Source organism: Heterocephalus glaber, unplaced genomic scaffold, assembly GCF_053883595.1.
Source record: "Heterocephalus glaber isolate CG9 unplaced genomic scaffold, H.glaber_assembly_v1.0 deba00001666, whole genome shotgun sequence".
Lineage (NCBI taxonomy): Eukaryota > Metazoa > Chordata > Mammalia > Rodentia > Bathyergidae > Heterocephalus > Heterocephalus glaber.
In genome coordinates, this window is record NW_028258406.1 from 13,053,228 (window position 1) to 13,068,241 (window position 15,014).

A 15,014-nucleotide genomic window follows, 5' to 3' on the forward strand; every position below is an offset into this window, starting at 1 on the left:
TAGTCCAGGCTGGCCTCAAACTTGCTGCAATCCACCTGCCTTAGTCTCCTGAGTGCTAGGATTATAAGTGTGCACCACAGTGCCGCACTATTTTGGATGACTTTTGTTTTTCAAGCTATTGAGCAAGTGAATTATTAAGCAAATGAAGATTAGCTTAGCTTGGGTTTTTTTCATATCTCTTTGGACAACATATGGTACTTAGTGATTAATGCTAATTTTAGAAATTATTTTGATTTTTGTTGTTTTTATATGCTTTATGAATGGAATAATATAAAATAGTAGTTTGTAAGGTTCAGGGTATGTTTCCAACGGACAGCATCATAGAACTAGTAGAATCCCACTGTTTCTATTCTTGGAAATCCTTTCAGAAAAATATAACCTCCTGTTCCACCTATATGACAATATAGTTATTATAGCAATCTTATTTTTATAAGTCTACTCATAGATATTATCCTTTGGCCTACCACAGCATTGTCAGAAAATAGTTTTGCAGTGGCTTTTGTCTTTATGTGCTCAATACTGCAAAATTGGTATATCATGATTCAAGCTTCAAAGAACCTTTTAGTTACACTTTATTACTGGGGGAGAGATACAGAGTTAAAATTTTGTGCTTGTTCCTAACTTAAGTACTCATTTAAACATAAGAGATTAAAATACTATAATGATTCTGTTTAAAATTATGAAACATAAAATCTAAATTTTACGATTTTAGAAGATTTTCTCTGAATGTGCAAATATTTTGGTAGTTGAGTAACAGCAGTTTTTTTTGTTTTCTCTACTTTTCTGTATATAGCCCCCATCTAACAAATTTATATACTTAAAATGATCTAGTTTTCTTGATGACAGGGGTGTAGGCAAAGACTTTAGGAATAAAACCTAAATTGCACAGGAAGTATTACAAAGAATTAGCAACTGGGATCACATCAAATTAAAAAACTTTTGCACAGCAAAAGAAACTTCCAAGAGAGTGAAGAGACAGCCCACAAAATGGGAAAAAATGTTTACCAGCTATTCCTCAAAGAACTAATATCTAGAATATTTAAAGAACTCAAAAAGATCAAGCCCCCAATTTAAAGACCCAATCCAAAAATGGGCATCTGAAATGAATAGACACTTAGATGAAGTAAAAACAGCAAATAAATATATGAAAAAATGTTAAACATCACTATTCATTCAAGAAATGCAAATTTAAACAACACTGAGATTCCATTTCACCCCAGAAAGAATGGCTATCATCAAGAAATCAACCAATAACGAATGCTGGCAAGGCGGTGGGGAAAAAGGAACACTTCTCTGCTGTTGGTGGGAATGTAAATTGGTACAGCCATTATGGTAATCATTATTGAGATTCCTCAAAAAACTCAAACTAGAGGTTCTATTTGACCCAGCTATTCCCCTTCTTAGTATCTTCCCAAAGGCGTTAAAAGCATCATACCAAAGTGATATATGCACACCCATGTTTACAGCAGCACAGTTTGTAATAGCTTAATCTTGGAAACAGCCCAAATGCCCATGGATGAATGGATAAAGAAAATGTGGTTTTACCAACAGAGCTGACAGACAACCTATGATGTAGGAAAAAGTTTTTAGCAGCTGTGACTCAGACAAAGGGATACTATCTAGAATATATAAAGAACTGAAAAAAATCAGATCCCCCCCCCCCAAATTCAAAGACCCAATTCAAAAATGGGCATCTGAAATGAACAGACATTTCTCAGACAAAGAAGTAAAAGCAGCAAATAAACATATGAAAAAATGTTCAACATCACTGGTCATTCGAGAGATGCAAATGAAAACAACACTGAAATTCCACCTCACCCCAGAAAGAATGGCTGCTATCAAATCAACCAATAACAAATGCTGGTGGTGGTGTGGAGAGAAAGGAACCCTTCTCTATTGTAGGTGAGTGCAGACTGCTGCAACCACTATGGAAATCAGTGTGGATATACCTCAAAGAACTAGGGCTGGAGGTCCCATTTGACCCAGCTATTTCCCTGATGGATATTTTCCCAAAAGAATTAAAAGAATCATACCACAGAGATATATGTGTACCCGTGTTTATTGTGGCACAGTTTGTAATAGCTAAAGCTTGGAAACAGCCCAAGTGCCCGTCAGCTGGAAACTGGATAAAGAAGATGTGGTTTTTTTATAAAATGGAGTACTACTCAGCCATAAAGAGCAAGAAACTAGAGTCATTTATAGCTAAATGGATGCACATTGAGGCCATACTCTTAAGTGAAATGAATAAGACACACATGTAAATACCAAATAGTTTCTCTAGTGTGAGAAACTGAAAGTGTAAATAAGGACTAAAAGGATTAATAATTAATAATTGATACTTTGAAATAGGAAAAGGTCCAAAGGGGTGGCGGTGGTGGTAGGAGATGGGGAAAGGAAAGAATGGAAAGGAAAAATTATGAGAAAAGAAAAAAAATGGAAACGAAGTATGTAAATATGGAAGGGTGGAGGGGAGGGGTGAAGGGCGCACAGGTAATGGGGAAAAAATAAGAACCAAGATACTTCATGTACAGGTACAAGCACCCAAAGATAAATGTAAATGTATTGTATACCTAAAATGTACCAATAAAAGAATTTAAGTAAAAAAAAAAAAAGAAAGAAAAGAAAATGTGGTTTTTATATACACTGCCATAAAGAAGTATAAACTTGAGACATTTTCAGGTAAAGGATGCACCTAGAGAACATAATTTTAAGTGAAACAAATTGGACATACATGTTTAAATATTGTCCCATTGTTTCTTTGTGTGTGAAACCCAAAGAATAAATAAGGACCAAAAGGGATGATAGATATTGGGAAGTAGGAAGAAAATGTTCAAATGGGAAGGGGAACAGGGAGGGGGAAGGAAAAAGGTAAAAAAGAATAGAAGGGAAAAAAATGGAAGCAAGACCTTTGTAAATGGGGAGAGAAAGAAAGGTTGAAGAGAGGAGAGAGTGAGAGAAACAGGCTTTGTCTTTTCTGTCAAAGCATCTCCATTTTGGGTTTAAATGACCTGGCCATCTACTCACTACCCCCCACCCCCATTAATATCCCTAGCTCTAATAAATGGTAACTATGTACCTTTTTCCAGAACACAGCAAGTTTCCAAGATAAACAACTTTTCATTCCAAACCACACTCCCCATCTCTAAATCTCTCAGCAAACCACCCCCGCCACGCCACTTGAATTAGTCAGCTGCGTTAGATTGTAAGCCTGTGAATTCTGCCAATAAATTTAAAAATCAGCTGCTTCTCCTATGTTAGGGATAAAAGGGGCAGCCCTGCTTTGTCCTGCGCACCTACTACCTCATGCTTGCACCCTTCTGCAGAAGTAAAGTGCCTTGTTGAGATTTCTTGATGTCTAAGTGCTTTATTATCTGCACGGACAAGTTGAGTCTGAGGGCTTATTTCCAACAAGGGTAATGGGGAGAAGAATCATGATATATTATGTGCAGGTACATAATGATGAATATGATCCCTATGATGAATGTGATCATTATATCAAAAGTGTACCAATAAAATTTGTAAAAAAATGATTTTTTTTTTTGGTATCAGGAATCAAACTCAGGATCTAGTTCTTTTAGAAGTGTTGTGATAATTATTTGTGTAAAAATTGACTTACTTGAAATAAAGTCAGTGGCCTAGGATACAAACTTCCTCCATACACTAGATTTTAAGGAACTTTCTCTGAGATTCCTTTTCTACCTCTGCAAAACTAAATTTTTCTTTCAAATTGCTTGGATACCAATACTTACTTTTAGAGCGAATGGCTTTGTGACTGTTGAAAATGACAGTTTAGGTCATAATCATCAATTTATCTTCTTTATTTTGGTGACTCAAAATTGTGGAGCTCCCTAAGGTAAATATTCTGAAAAATTTTTTTTCCTGAATAAAGTGTTACTCTATGCCATGTCTTGACCATGATTTTCAAACAAAAATAAGAATAAATGTACACCTGTAGAAATGACTGCAGTGCATCAAGTTGGTAGTACTGCTGTTTTTGCCATAGGTAAATAAAAAATCATCTTTTATTTAGGGAGCAAGGTTTACATTTAGTAAAGATTGTGGTCTCCTAGAGACTTTAAAGCCACCTGCTGCTCTGATAAGTCTTCCATTCCTTTCCAGCCCTAGCTTTCCAGTCTGTCTGTCTCTCTGTATATTTACCTGTTTAGAAAGATATAAAATTTGTCCAGGTTAGTGTGTATATTTAGCCAGTTTGATTCCCTTCTTCCCTCAAAACTTATGTAGGGGACAGAGGAATATTTGTTTTGTTTTCATACTGTATTGTAAATTACTTGAAACTTAGAATAGTATATTATATTCCATGAATTAGTATTTGTGTGATGAAGGACAGACTTTAACCTATCTCACTTGAAAAGTGCCTTACATATAGTTATTACTAAGGTGTTTGTTGAATGAATTAATTTACAAGAATTATTAAGTAGAAATTTGTAACAGTCTGTTAAAACAGTTTATATTAATGGCCAGATCTAACTCCAGGGGACTCTGTTTACTCTTATTTATTCCTCTTTTAAAAACTGTGTAAGTAATGTGTGTTCATTGTTGAAGATTTAGAACACTTTTTTTAAAAGAAAAATTATTCATAATCCCATCACCCAAAAATAACACTTGATATATACTTTATATGAGATTTTATTTTATGCCAGTAGATACAGTAAGCCCTCCATATGCAGTTGTACATCTGTAGATTCAACCAACTGGAGATCAGAAATATTTGGGAAAAAAGTGGCATCTATATTGAACAAGTACACTCACTTCAGCAGCACATATACTAAAATTGCACTGAATAAGTACAAAAATTTTTTCTCTTGTGATTATTCCCTAAACAATATAATATAACTATTTACATGGCATTTATATTTTGTTAGGTATTATATCTGTTCTAGAGGTGATTTAAGTTATATGGGAGGATGCATGTAGGTTATATACAAATACTATGCCATTTTATATAAGGAACTTGGTATCTGAACATTTTGATATCATTGAGGGGGCTATCATGGATACTGAGGGATGATTATGCTTACTTAATTTTTCTTAAAAAATATATAGCTTCATGTATTAGAAACACGTATGTGTAATTATATAGGCATAGCTTCTAAAAGCTTAGTTAATACATCCTATTTAGTTTATAGAAATTCCTGAAAATATTTGTTCTTACTTGCTGTGTCCATTTCCCTCCTCCCATTTCTGTCTTAAACTTATATCCCCTACCCCTGCAGCTCTTGTCAGAGTCTTTGACCTCCTCTGTTAAATCCAGAAATCAATTCTTAGCTCGAATTTTGCTTTAAGCATTCAAAACCATTTTTCATTTCCTCTCTTTTGGCCCTTAGTTTTCCTGTCACTGCTGGGTCTTATAACCTCTTACTGATTTCTCTCCATTTCCATATCACTCAGTGATGCAGATTCAGCTGGGCGTGGTAGCATGCACTGTAATCTCTGCACTAAGGAGGCTGAGCTGTAGGATCAAGCCAGCCTGAAGCAGACTGATCCAAAGATTAGTGAGCTATAGGCTTATTAGGGAGTGCTCTTAGATCAGCAGCTCCAGAAAGAAACAAAATGAAGGGTGGAAGAACAGGTCAGGCTACAGGGCAATCTTAACAAAGTCCAGGCTCATGGGACATCTGAAGCTAAGATGGCTCACTGTGGTTATCCCATGTTGGTAAGGGACCATGAGATTAAATGACATCACCTGGGAAGTGAGTATAGATAAAAGTCCAAGAACTGAACCTTATAGAAACGCATTTATACCCCAATGTCAACCAGTCATTAGAGAGATGCTGCTCTAGGAAGGATGCACGAGCTTGACTTTCTTGAAGCGAGGCAGTTCCTAAGTAGAGAGCTGAGACCTGTATGCCAGCTTCTGAGGACCAAGCCCTTCACTCCTGAACAGAAATCTGGACAGCGCACAACAGTGTCCTCCACATCATTTATAATTTTGTGATAGTATAACCATGTGGTGGATCAACAGATGAATTCCAAGCTCTTGTGTATGGCAACCAAAGAATTGCAAAGCATGCACTCAATCAATGGTGAGGGAAAGAGCAACTACATTTACTGATGGTCATGAATGGAGAAATGGTGCTGGAATGACAGAAAAGGAACACTGCACATCGTGTGGCTAAATCAAGCTTTTGGGCTCAAGAGAAAGCAAGGGCTGCATGTGCTTTGGTTATATAGAATGTTCATAGGGTGGCACCTGAGCTCAGATGGGTGGAGGGGAGTAGATTCCTCAATCCCAGTGTTATATCTGTACTAATAGGGTCTTTCAATAAATTGCCCAGGCTGGGATTGAATTTGTGATTCTCCAGCCTCTGCCTCTATTCTACACACCAAAGTCAGAGTAATCCTTTCAAAGCAAAGTCAGATTGTGTTACTTCAGTGCTCTGGCTTCCCTCTTAGAATAAAATTCTCTCGTTGCTTACAAGGCCCTTCTCACTCAGCCTCCACTACCTTTCTAATCCTCCTCTTCTCCTAGTTCAAACTTCTCCAGCCCCATTAACCATTCAGTACAGTTTCCCTGTCCCTCTTGGCTTACTTGTTTGCTGTAAAGTAAGACAATAAATGGCAATTTGGCATTTCTTTGTTGACCAAAATAATAGTAAAAAATGTATGTCATATCAATATAAATGACTTAGTCAAGGTTATCCATTGAGAAAAGCACCCCAAAACTTAGAAAAGTTGGCATTTTATTCCAACCAATCTTCTGTTCTTTCTTTTGTATCTCAATGTAGAAAAGTTAATGTGTTTAAAGTGAAAAAATTGTTAGTTTTTTGATGTTCATCTTGGTTAGAGTTTCTTGAGAAGGATCTTTGTTTGGTGCTTCCCCCTCATATAATTTCCAGTAAAATGCATTTCTCTTACTGCAGCTATGGGATGAGATTGAGGTCATGCCACCTCATGCGTGCAACTAATTATTTCCTGCACTTTCTTTCTGGTACAGAACCTGTCATCCTATTATAAAGGAGGATTTGAACAGAAAATGAGTCGGCGAGAAGCTAGTCTTATTTTAGGTATAAGGTAGGTATGCTGCCTAAGTAATTTTGTTTTGTGGCCAAGCTTGTCTTGCAAAAGGAAAAGAAATGTTTTTTAAAAAGTACATAACAATAAACTTCTATACTTGTATTTAATATTATAAGTGGGAAGCAGATAAGATATCAAATTTTTTTTTCTTTTTTTTGGTACAGGGGATCAAACTTGGGTCCTTGCACTTGCAAGGCAGGCGGCAGAACCACTGAGCTAAATCCCTGGCCCAAGATATCAAATTTTTGCTTTTTAAAATTTCAGATCTAAGAGAGCAACTCTGTCCTAAAAAAAAAAAAATTAGGTAAAGTTGTGATTTTTCTTTAACAAGAAACTGTTGTCTTTGAGTACATAGTTTCATGTCAGTCTATATCAATCAATCATTGAATCCCTTATTGTGATACTGAATTCTCTCTGGGCTCAGTTTTACATATATATATATATATATATATATACACACACACACACACACACACACACGTAAATGTATTATATATAGTATAATATATAATATGTATAATATATAATGTATAATATATATATTATAAGATTGTTTTCTATTTCAGTTTGACATTTATTTTACTTATTTCACCTTAGTATTCATTTATTACCTAATTTTGGAAAGTTCATAGTGTTGCAATCCTGTGTTATTGCTGTGTGATTTATTTAACCCTTAAAATTAGACATATTTTCCCCTGCCATAAATTTACTAGCAATTGTATTCATTTGTTTTCCTTATATTCCCTTAATTCTCAAGTTAGTGAGGAAATTGGTTACAGTATGTCATCTACAACAAATCTTTCAGTGATTTAACAAACATAATTAAGCAGAATAGATTTAATAAAGTCCTATATTGACAGAAAGTATTTTAACTTCATGCAAATCAGCATGTTTTTAAGCCAAATATTTTATTTTTTATGACCTGTCATGAAAAAGATAAAGAAAAAAGTGTGCCTACTAGTTGGCAGTTTATCTTGGTGCTTTATTTAAATCTAACAGGACAGAGTTCTTATCAGAGAATAGTAAAGGGTAACACTAAGCAAGGAAACCAGATTAAAAAGATAGGGCCAGGGATTTAGCTCAGTGGTTTTGCCGCCTGCTGCACAAGCGCAAGGACCTGAGTTCAATCTCCGGTACCAAAAAAAAAAAACAACCAAAAAGTTAGCTATATTGCTATTTCTTATTTAATATTATTTAGAATGGCACTTATTTTTCTTATTGTTGGCCTCTCATAATATCCTGTTTATAGTCTTGAAATGTGAGTATGAAATACATTATAAATCCAAACATAAAGGCTTAAAGGATAATCAATGTTATCCAAGGCACCTCTATTATTATGACATATAACTAGGAGTTGATTATATGTTTTAGTTCTCTTAAGATACATGATATAAAGTTTCATCCACTTCACCCGAATGCTGTACAAAATTCACAAGGAAAATTCAGTGAATTAAGAGCACACACTCTGCCAGCCATGGTGGTGCATGGCTGTAATCCCAGCACTTGGGAGGCTGAGGCACAAGTATTGCTGTCAGTTCAAGGCCAGCATGGGCTACATAGCAAGACCCTTCTCCAAAAAACAAACAAACAAAAAAGAGCACAAACTCTGATGGCAAGTGGATCTGGGTAGGAATACTAGTTTTACTACCCTATTAGCTTCTGCTATAATGCATAGGAAATGCTTAACCCCAAACATGGCACTTAGTGTCTACTTAATAAATATCAACAATATATCCTTATCCTGATTCTGCTACTTAGGAACTGCATTAGGTGATCTGGCTCAAGTTAGTTCTAGCTTTTATGTACCTCACCTTCATTTTTGAATTAGAATATTTGTCCTGTTAATGTAAGAATGATACACTGATATCTTATTTATTTATTTATTTATTTATTTTTACTTTTTTTTTTTTTTGGTACCGGGGATCAAACTTGGGACCTTGTGCTTGCGAGGCAGGTGCCGGAACCACTGAGCTAAATCCCCGGCCCTGATATTTTTTTTTTTTTTATTGGTACTGGGGATCAAACTCGTGTCCTTGCACTTGTGCAGCAGGCAGCGAAACCTCTGAGCTAAATCCCCAGCCCCCTGATATCTTTTTATATAAGGGCTTACCAGTTGCCAAGTGCTGAATAATTGTTGGCTCCTCTCTTTTCCCATCTCTATCATGAATGTAGAAATTAAATATTTGCCCTCATACATTAGATGAAAAGGTGAAATTTACCTGCTTTCCTCTACCTCATTCTCTCAGTCGGCAGCATTGATAAAGATAATGTATTTCAAGATGTGAATGCATTGGTGTGGTTCCATTTTCTGTGGTCATTAAATTATGTAGGCTATGTAACAAGTAAAAATAAAATTGAGCCAATTCTTTTGATAGTCTGTTAGAAAAAAGTGTTACTAGAAGATTCTGTATATTCTTACCTGTTACATTTAATGATGTTTCTTTGATAAGATGCATGATTGTCTTTGTTTTGTTTGCCTTGCAAAAGAATAGTTTTCTGCACTATAACTCATATCTGTTACAAAAAGCCTAAAATAATTTATTGTACGTCCCAAGAAAACTATTATACCTGGTATTATCTAAAGTGATATACATCTGTGATTTTCAAGCTTTCTAAAAATTCCTATGGAATTCTGTTTAAACTTAAGTATTTAAAAGCCCAGTGGTTAAAGAAGATGAAACTAAAACTTCTCCATTTGCTACAAGATTGGGGAACACCACTCAGTTCCATATACCCTACTTCGCAATTACCAGCCAAATATATTCTAGGGAGCATAGTCTGAAATCCTTGATCCAATTATAGTTGATATTTCAAGTTACAGTTTCAATTTCAGTAATGTTATATACTGGAGGTATGTCACAGTTATGTTTAATTTTTCTACTAAGTTTCTCCCATCTTTAAGCTTCAGAGCAACAAATATATTAAAATCTGATATAGATGTAGAGATTTAATATAGCTATAAGAAAAAGGAAATAACCCCTGCAGGCAAATGAGAATACTTCTCTTCTTCTCAAAGCTCACCATTAAGAGTCTAATAATTATTATCTTAAAGATATAATGTTTTGAATTGCCATACTTGTGCACATGAACTTTCCTTGTGTTTTTTAATCTAGTTTGATTATTGGCAGATCTCAATATACATCATACTTTATGGATTTTTTTATATACAAAGCCGTGTATACTTTTTTTATAGGTAATATAATTGATTTTCAAGGATAATTGTGACTGAAATGATTTTCATATTTTATAATTAAAACTTAATACCCAGAATAACATTCCATATATCCTAAAAAAATGTACAGTAGAAGTTTCAGTTTTGTTGAATTTATATCTTCATGATCTAGTGATTAGCTTTACAAAATAAGGTTTTTATATCTTCCCTTTTAACTTTATAATTTTTCTATTTTAATAGTCATTTATTTATTTAATTAGTTAGTTATTGGCACTCTTGTAACCCAGGATTCTTGCACTGAGCCTGCAATCCCTAGCCCTTTTATTAAACTTTGAGACGGGGTCTCACTAAGTCTAAATTGCTGGGGTCAAACTCAGGATCCTCCTGCCTCAGCCTCCCAGAGTGCTAGGATTATAGATGTTCACCATCATGCTGAACAATAGATTTTTTTTTTTATAATGCTATAGTGTTACTATTTGGTAATAATAGAGCTTTTGTTCTTTCAAGAAGTTTGCCTTTTTCCAATTATTTTTTTGTGGGAAGGTGGTATGAGATACATTAAACAGCCATTGCGTATATAATCCTAAATATTATTTTAAGATACAGATCACAGCTTCGGCCTTTAAGTAATTTAAAATCCACTTAAGGTGACATGTCAAATATATACAGAACAACTAGAAAACATAAATAATAAAGGAGAGAGGTGTTAGGCATCACCAAAAAAGCAAATGATAAATGTAGATTAGCCACAGGAAACTAAATTATACTAGAATTTTAGGGTAATGTGCTTTTAATGACAAACAATATAGTGCTTATAGCCCTAATACTATGTGTAATAGTTACTTCCTCAGAATTTAGGAGTTTTTGAAATCAGTGTCTGACTATCCAGGAGGCACCTACAAGCCAAAAAGTAAGTTTGAAATGGTCCTCCAGAAGACTTCAATAAACAGCCAAAAGTAATATCCTTAAGAGCTTACATGGAAAGACTCATTTTATTTGTAGAAGAATATTTTATGTGCTATTCAAGCAATTAATAGCACATTTTAATATGCATGGTAATCTGTTACTTACCTGCAGGAAGTTAGAGGTGGCAAGTAACTGGGAAGAAACTGAGAGAATGGAACACTAGCAGAATCACAGGTTGACAACTGATAGCAAGAGAGGGAGACTGAAAACAGAACATGTTAGATGGTATTCTGGGCCCACGTAGAAAAAGGGCAAGCCAACCTGTGCAGACCTTGAGAGTTACTTTGCGTTAAATTGATAGTTGCGATAATGTATCTGAATTGCTCAGAAAATGTAAAATTAGGTTATTTATACTCTTTGTTTTTTTAAAGTACAAAATATTTATTTTTATAAGCATCTTTCCTATCCATCATACAGCCTGATCATGCTTATCGTTTTACTTATATTACCTAATTTATCTGCAATGTAACCATGGGAGGTAGATTTTATTTTGTGCATTTTACATGTGAGAAAGTTATAGTGTTTTTTTTGTTTTGTTTTGTTTTTTTGGTACTGGGGATCGAACTCAGGACCTTGCTCTTGCGAGGCAGGTGCCAGAACCACTGAGCTAAATCCCCAGCCCTAAAGTTATAGTGTTTAATATGCAAGACAAAGTTTCATAGCTAATGAGTGTTAGAATTAGGAATTTCAACCTAATTTTTAAAATACGTGTTTTTAGCCATCACAGTGTGATGCATCTATATATTACAGCATTTTTGAGCATCATAACAACTGTCCCGTACTTTAACCCAGGTATTATTATCTCCATTTGAGGCCCAGAAAAATTAAGTAGCTTAGATAAGATAGTGTACTATTAAGTAGCAGTAATATGGTTTTGTTGTTAGCATTCATTTTTTCCATCCCTAGAAAATATACTAATGGTAAATATTTCCAATATTGAGTAAATTAGGTTTCACAAAAATAATTTTAAGTTTATTTGACTTTCTCCTTTCATTTTAATATGCAGCATGGGCTCTAACAGCCAAGCGTTTCTCACAAAGCAAAATGGACTATGAGATAAAGGGGGTTTTGAGATCCTCTGTTCAAAGATAATAAAGCTAACTATTGGGGAACATGTGCTATGGAGACAGACACTGCTCTAGCACTTTGAAGGCATGAAGTCATTTCATTCTTACAGTTGCTCTATGAGGAAAATGTCACTAGCTCTGTTTTGAGACGAGGAAACTGAACACAAAGAGGTTAAAAATTTGACCAAGGTTACCCAACTCTCAATAGCATTGTTGGAATTTAAACCCAGCAGTCTAGGTCTGGACTCCAGGTAATTGTCTGCTAAATCAATATATGCTAGCTTCCTCCAGAACAACTTAGAAGCATAAATTTTCAAACTTACAGTCTGCATACTATGACTTTCCCAACTCATGCATGCATTTTATTTTTACTGAGAATAACGACTGATATTCGAAAGAACTAAAGAATTAACACAATGAATGTATCATTGAATCAATAATTTATTTTGATGGTTAGTGGAATTAAGTGAAAAGCTTTAATTTTGTATTTGTCCACAAGATGGTGAAATTCTCATTAGTTTTTAATTTGTTGAAACCCATATAAATTGTTAATTTATAACCTGCATTTGGCACTGTTATTATAAGCACTTTATAATTTCTTTTTACAGCCCATCTGCCAACAAAGCCAAGATTAGAACAGCTCACAGAAGAATCATGATTCTGAATCACCCAGATAAAGGTAGGTAGAATTTGTATTTTTCATAATATATAAATATGTTGTGAGTTCCTTTCAATTTACTTAACCTCAGTATAAATGGCATATAGTCAAGGTGGACGTTTATGTGTCACATATGTTGAGATTTTTCTAATGAATAACTGGGCTTTACATTGGAGTTCAGTGACTTAATGTAGTGGATTCATCTCACCTTTCAAGATGTTAATTGGCTGTCTGATGTTTCTACCATTTTGATCAAGAGCGAAGACATGAGTTTTCAGTGGAATAAACTGATTTATTTAGCCTCAAACATAAAAACACAGTATTTAGAAGATTTCTTCTACATTTCTTAATGTAATATGTCATAAATGGCTCTGAATTTTTAAAATTTTATTGTGAAAGGCTCTGAGGCTGAGCCATTTGTTTTTAACTGGCCAAGCTTTTAATGTAAATTTATCTTACAGAAATACAATTATTATAACTTTAACTACACTACAGCTGCTTGATAGAGAAAGCCCATATGTTCATTACTGTTTCTGCTTTAAAATAACAGATGGTAAAAAGTTGCACTGTATTTGAGAAGTCAAGGGGGGGGAGGTATGCAGGTTTTCTTAGATTCTTATTTATAGAGTTTTAGTTTGGGAATTATTTTGAAAAAATTAAAAACAAAATTTTGGATTCCTAGTCATTCTGACACCAAAATAAGGCATTCTTTTTCAGTTTTCGCAACTTAATTACTTGCTATAAAAATTCTTTTCACTGATCTCTGTTGGTTTTTGCACTTGCTGTTCTTTAGTGTGAATAAACAAGAGAATAAAATTTGAACGGTTTTGCTTAAAATTTCTAAACAGCTTCAACAGTTACTATGAAAAACCCACTAAACTAATTTACTTTGCATTGTGCACTGAGTAATTGAGAAAGAAATGTGCTTAAGTGCCTCCTTGAAGCCCTCTGTCTCTTAGACATCCTCTGTCCTTTCCAGGTCAAGTGAATACCCTTGGCTCTAATTGATTGCAGTGGGGTCAAGCACTCACATCTCTTAGATGATTGACAATTTTTTTTACTGTGCCAGCTGCCAAGGAAGCAAATTCTAAAATGTATTTAAGAGAATATGTATTTTTACATAGTTTCATTTAAAAATTCTTGTCTGTCTTACTTTGTAAGCCAGTAGTGTTTATAGAATTACTTGATTCATCTTGGAGAACAGTATATTTATTAGAAGTGGGATTATTGATTCTATTATGATTACTAATGCCCTCTCTTCTGGCCCTTTGTGGACAACTGGGGTTGAGCATGGACCAGCAAGCAGGAGGCCAGCATTTTTCTCTGGCTCCTGCCTTCCAGCTGGCATTCTGGCTTTGAACACCTCTTCAAATGTCAGTTTTATTATCTATAAAATAAAGGGATTTATTTCAAATGTCTCTTTTATTTACATGACTTAATGTAATCTTTTATGTCTATTCAGTTAATGAAGAACTGGCTCCCTATGTTTCTATTCAGATCACATTTTTAACTTAAGAAAGACAATCTTTTCAGATTACTGTAACCTCTAAGAATGTATCGACACTTGATTAGTTTTTCCATGTAATTGCTCATTCATCCAAAACATTTGGAAATTCATATCTATCCAAATGGGTAGTATGTTTGTATTATTTAAAAGTACTGGTTCACTAAAGATTGGAAATTTTTTTAAAAAGTATTTCTTTTCCATAGTTTGAGAGAAACTGATCTAATCCAAGGGGCCTCCTGGACTTTCTGCTGATTTTGAGAAAAAGGGTCCATTGACTCTCTTCAGAGATTTAGTGGAGGGCTTCCTGATTTGCAAGTCAACCCACTTCACTTTGGTTAGCCGCTCTACCCACTAAAAAGTTCTCCTTTGCATCTATATGGACTCTGCCGGTCTCTGGTGGAGAAATTCTCAGTGTTCTTCAATTTATATCCATTTTAATAAACATTAAATATTCTCATTCTTTTTTTAACAATGTTTGAATCGATAGTAAATATTAAGGTTAAAAACAAGTCAAAGTAATTATATTTTTGAATGGATTTGTCTTTAATTGCTCACCTTACAAAAGAAGCTAATTTTGATATAGTATCCTGGTAAAAAAAATACATCGTA

The 15,014-nt window shown here is 34.5% G+C and overlaps 1 protein-coding gene across 2 annotated transcripts in view; it reads left to right on the plus strand.

The window, feature by feature from the left end:
• The window catches only part of Dnajc15 (DnaJ heat shock protein family (Hsp40) member C15), a 119,149-nt gene that overhangs the window by 73,879 nt on the left and 30,256 nt on the right, over nt 1-15,014 (plus strand). For both annotated transcript variants that reach the window (XM_087197316.1, XM_004844243.4), the window contains 2 exons: nt 6,956-7,032; nt 12,849-12,919. In XM_087197316.1, coding sequence (XP_087053442.1) covers nt 6,956-7,032; nt 12,849-12,919 — 148 coding nt within the window. The remainder of the gene's footprint in view (nt 1-6,955; nt 7,033-12,848; nt 12,920-15,014) is intronic.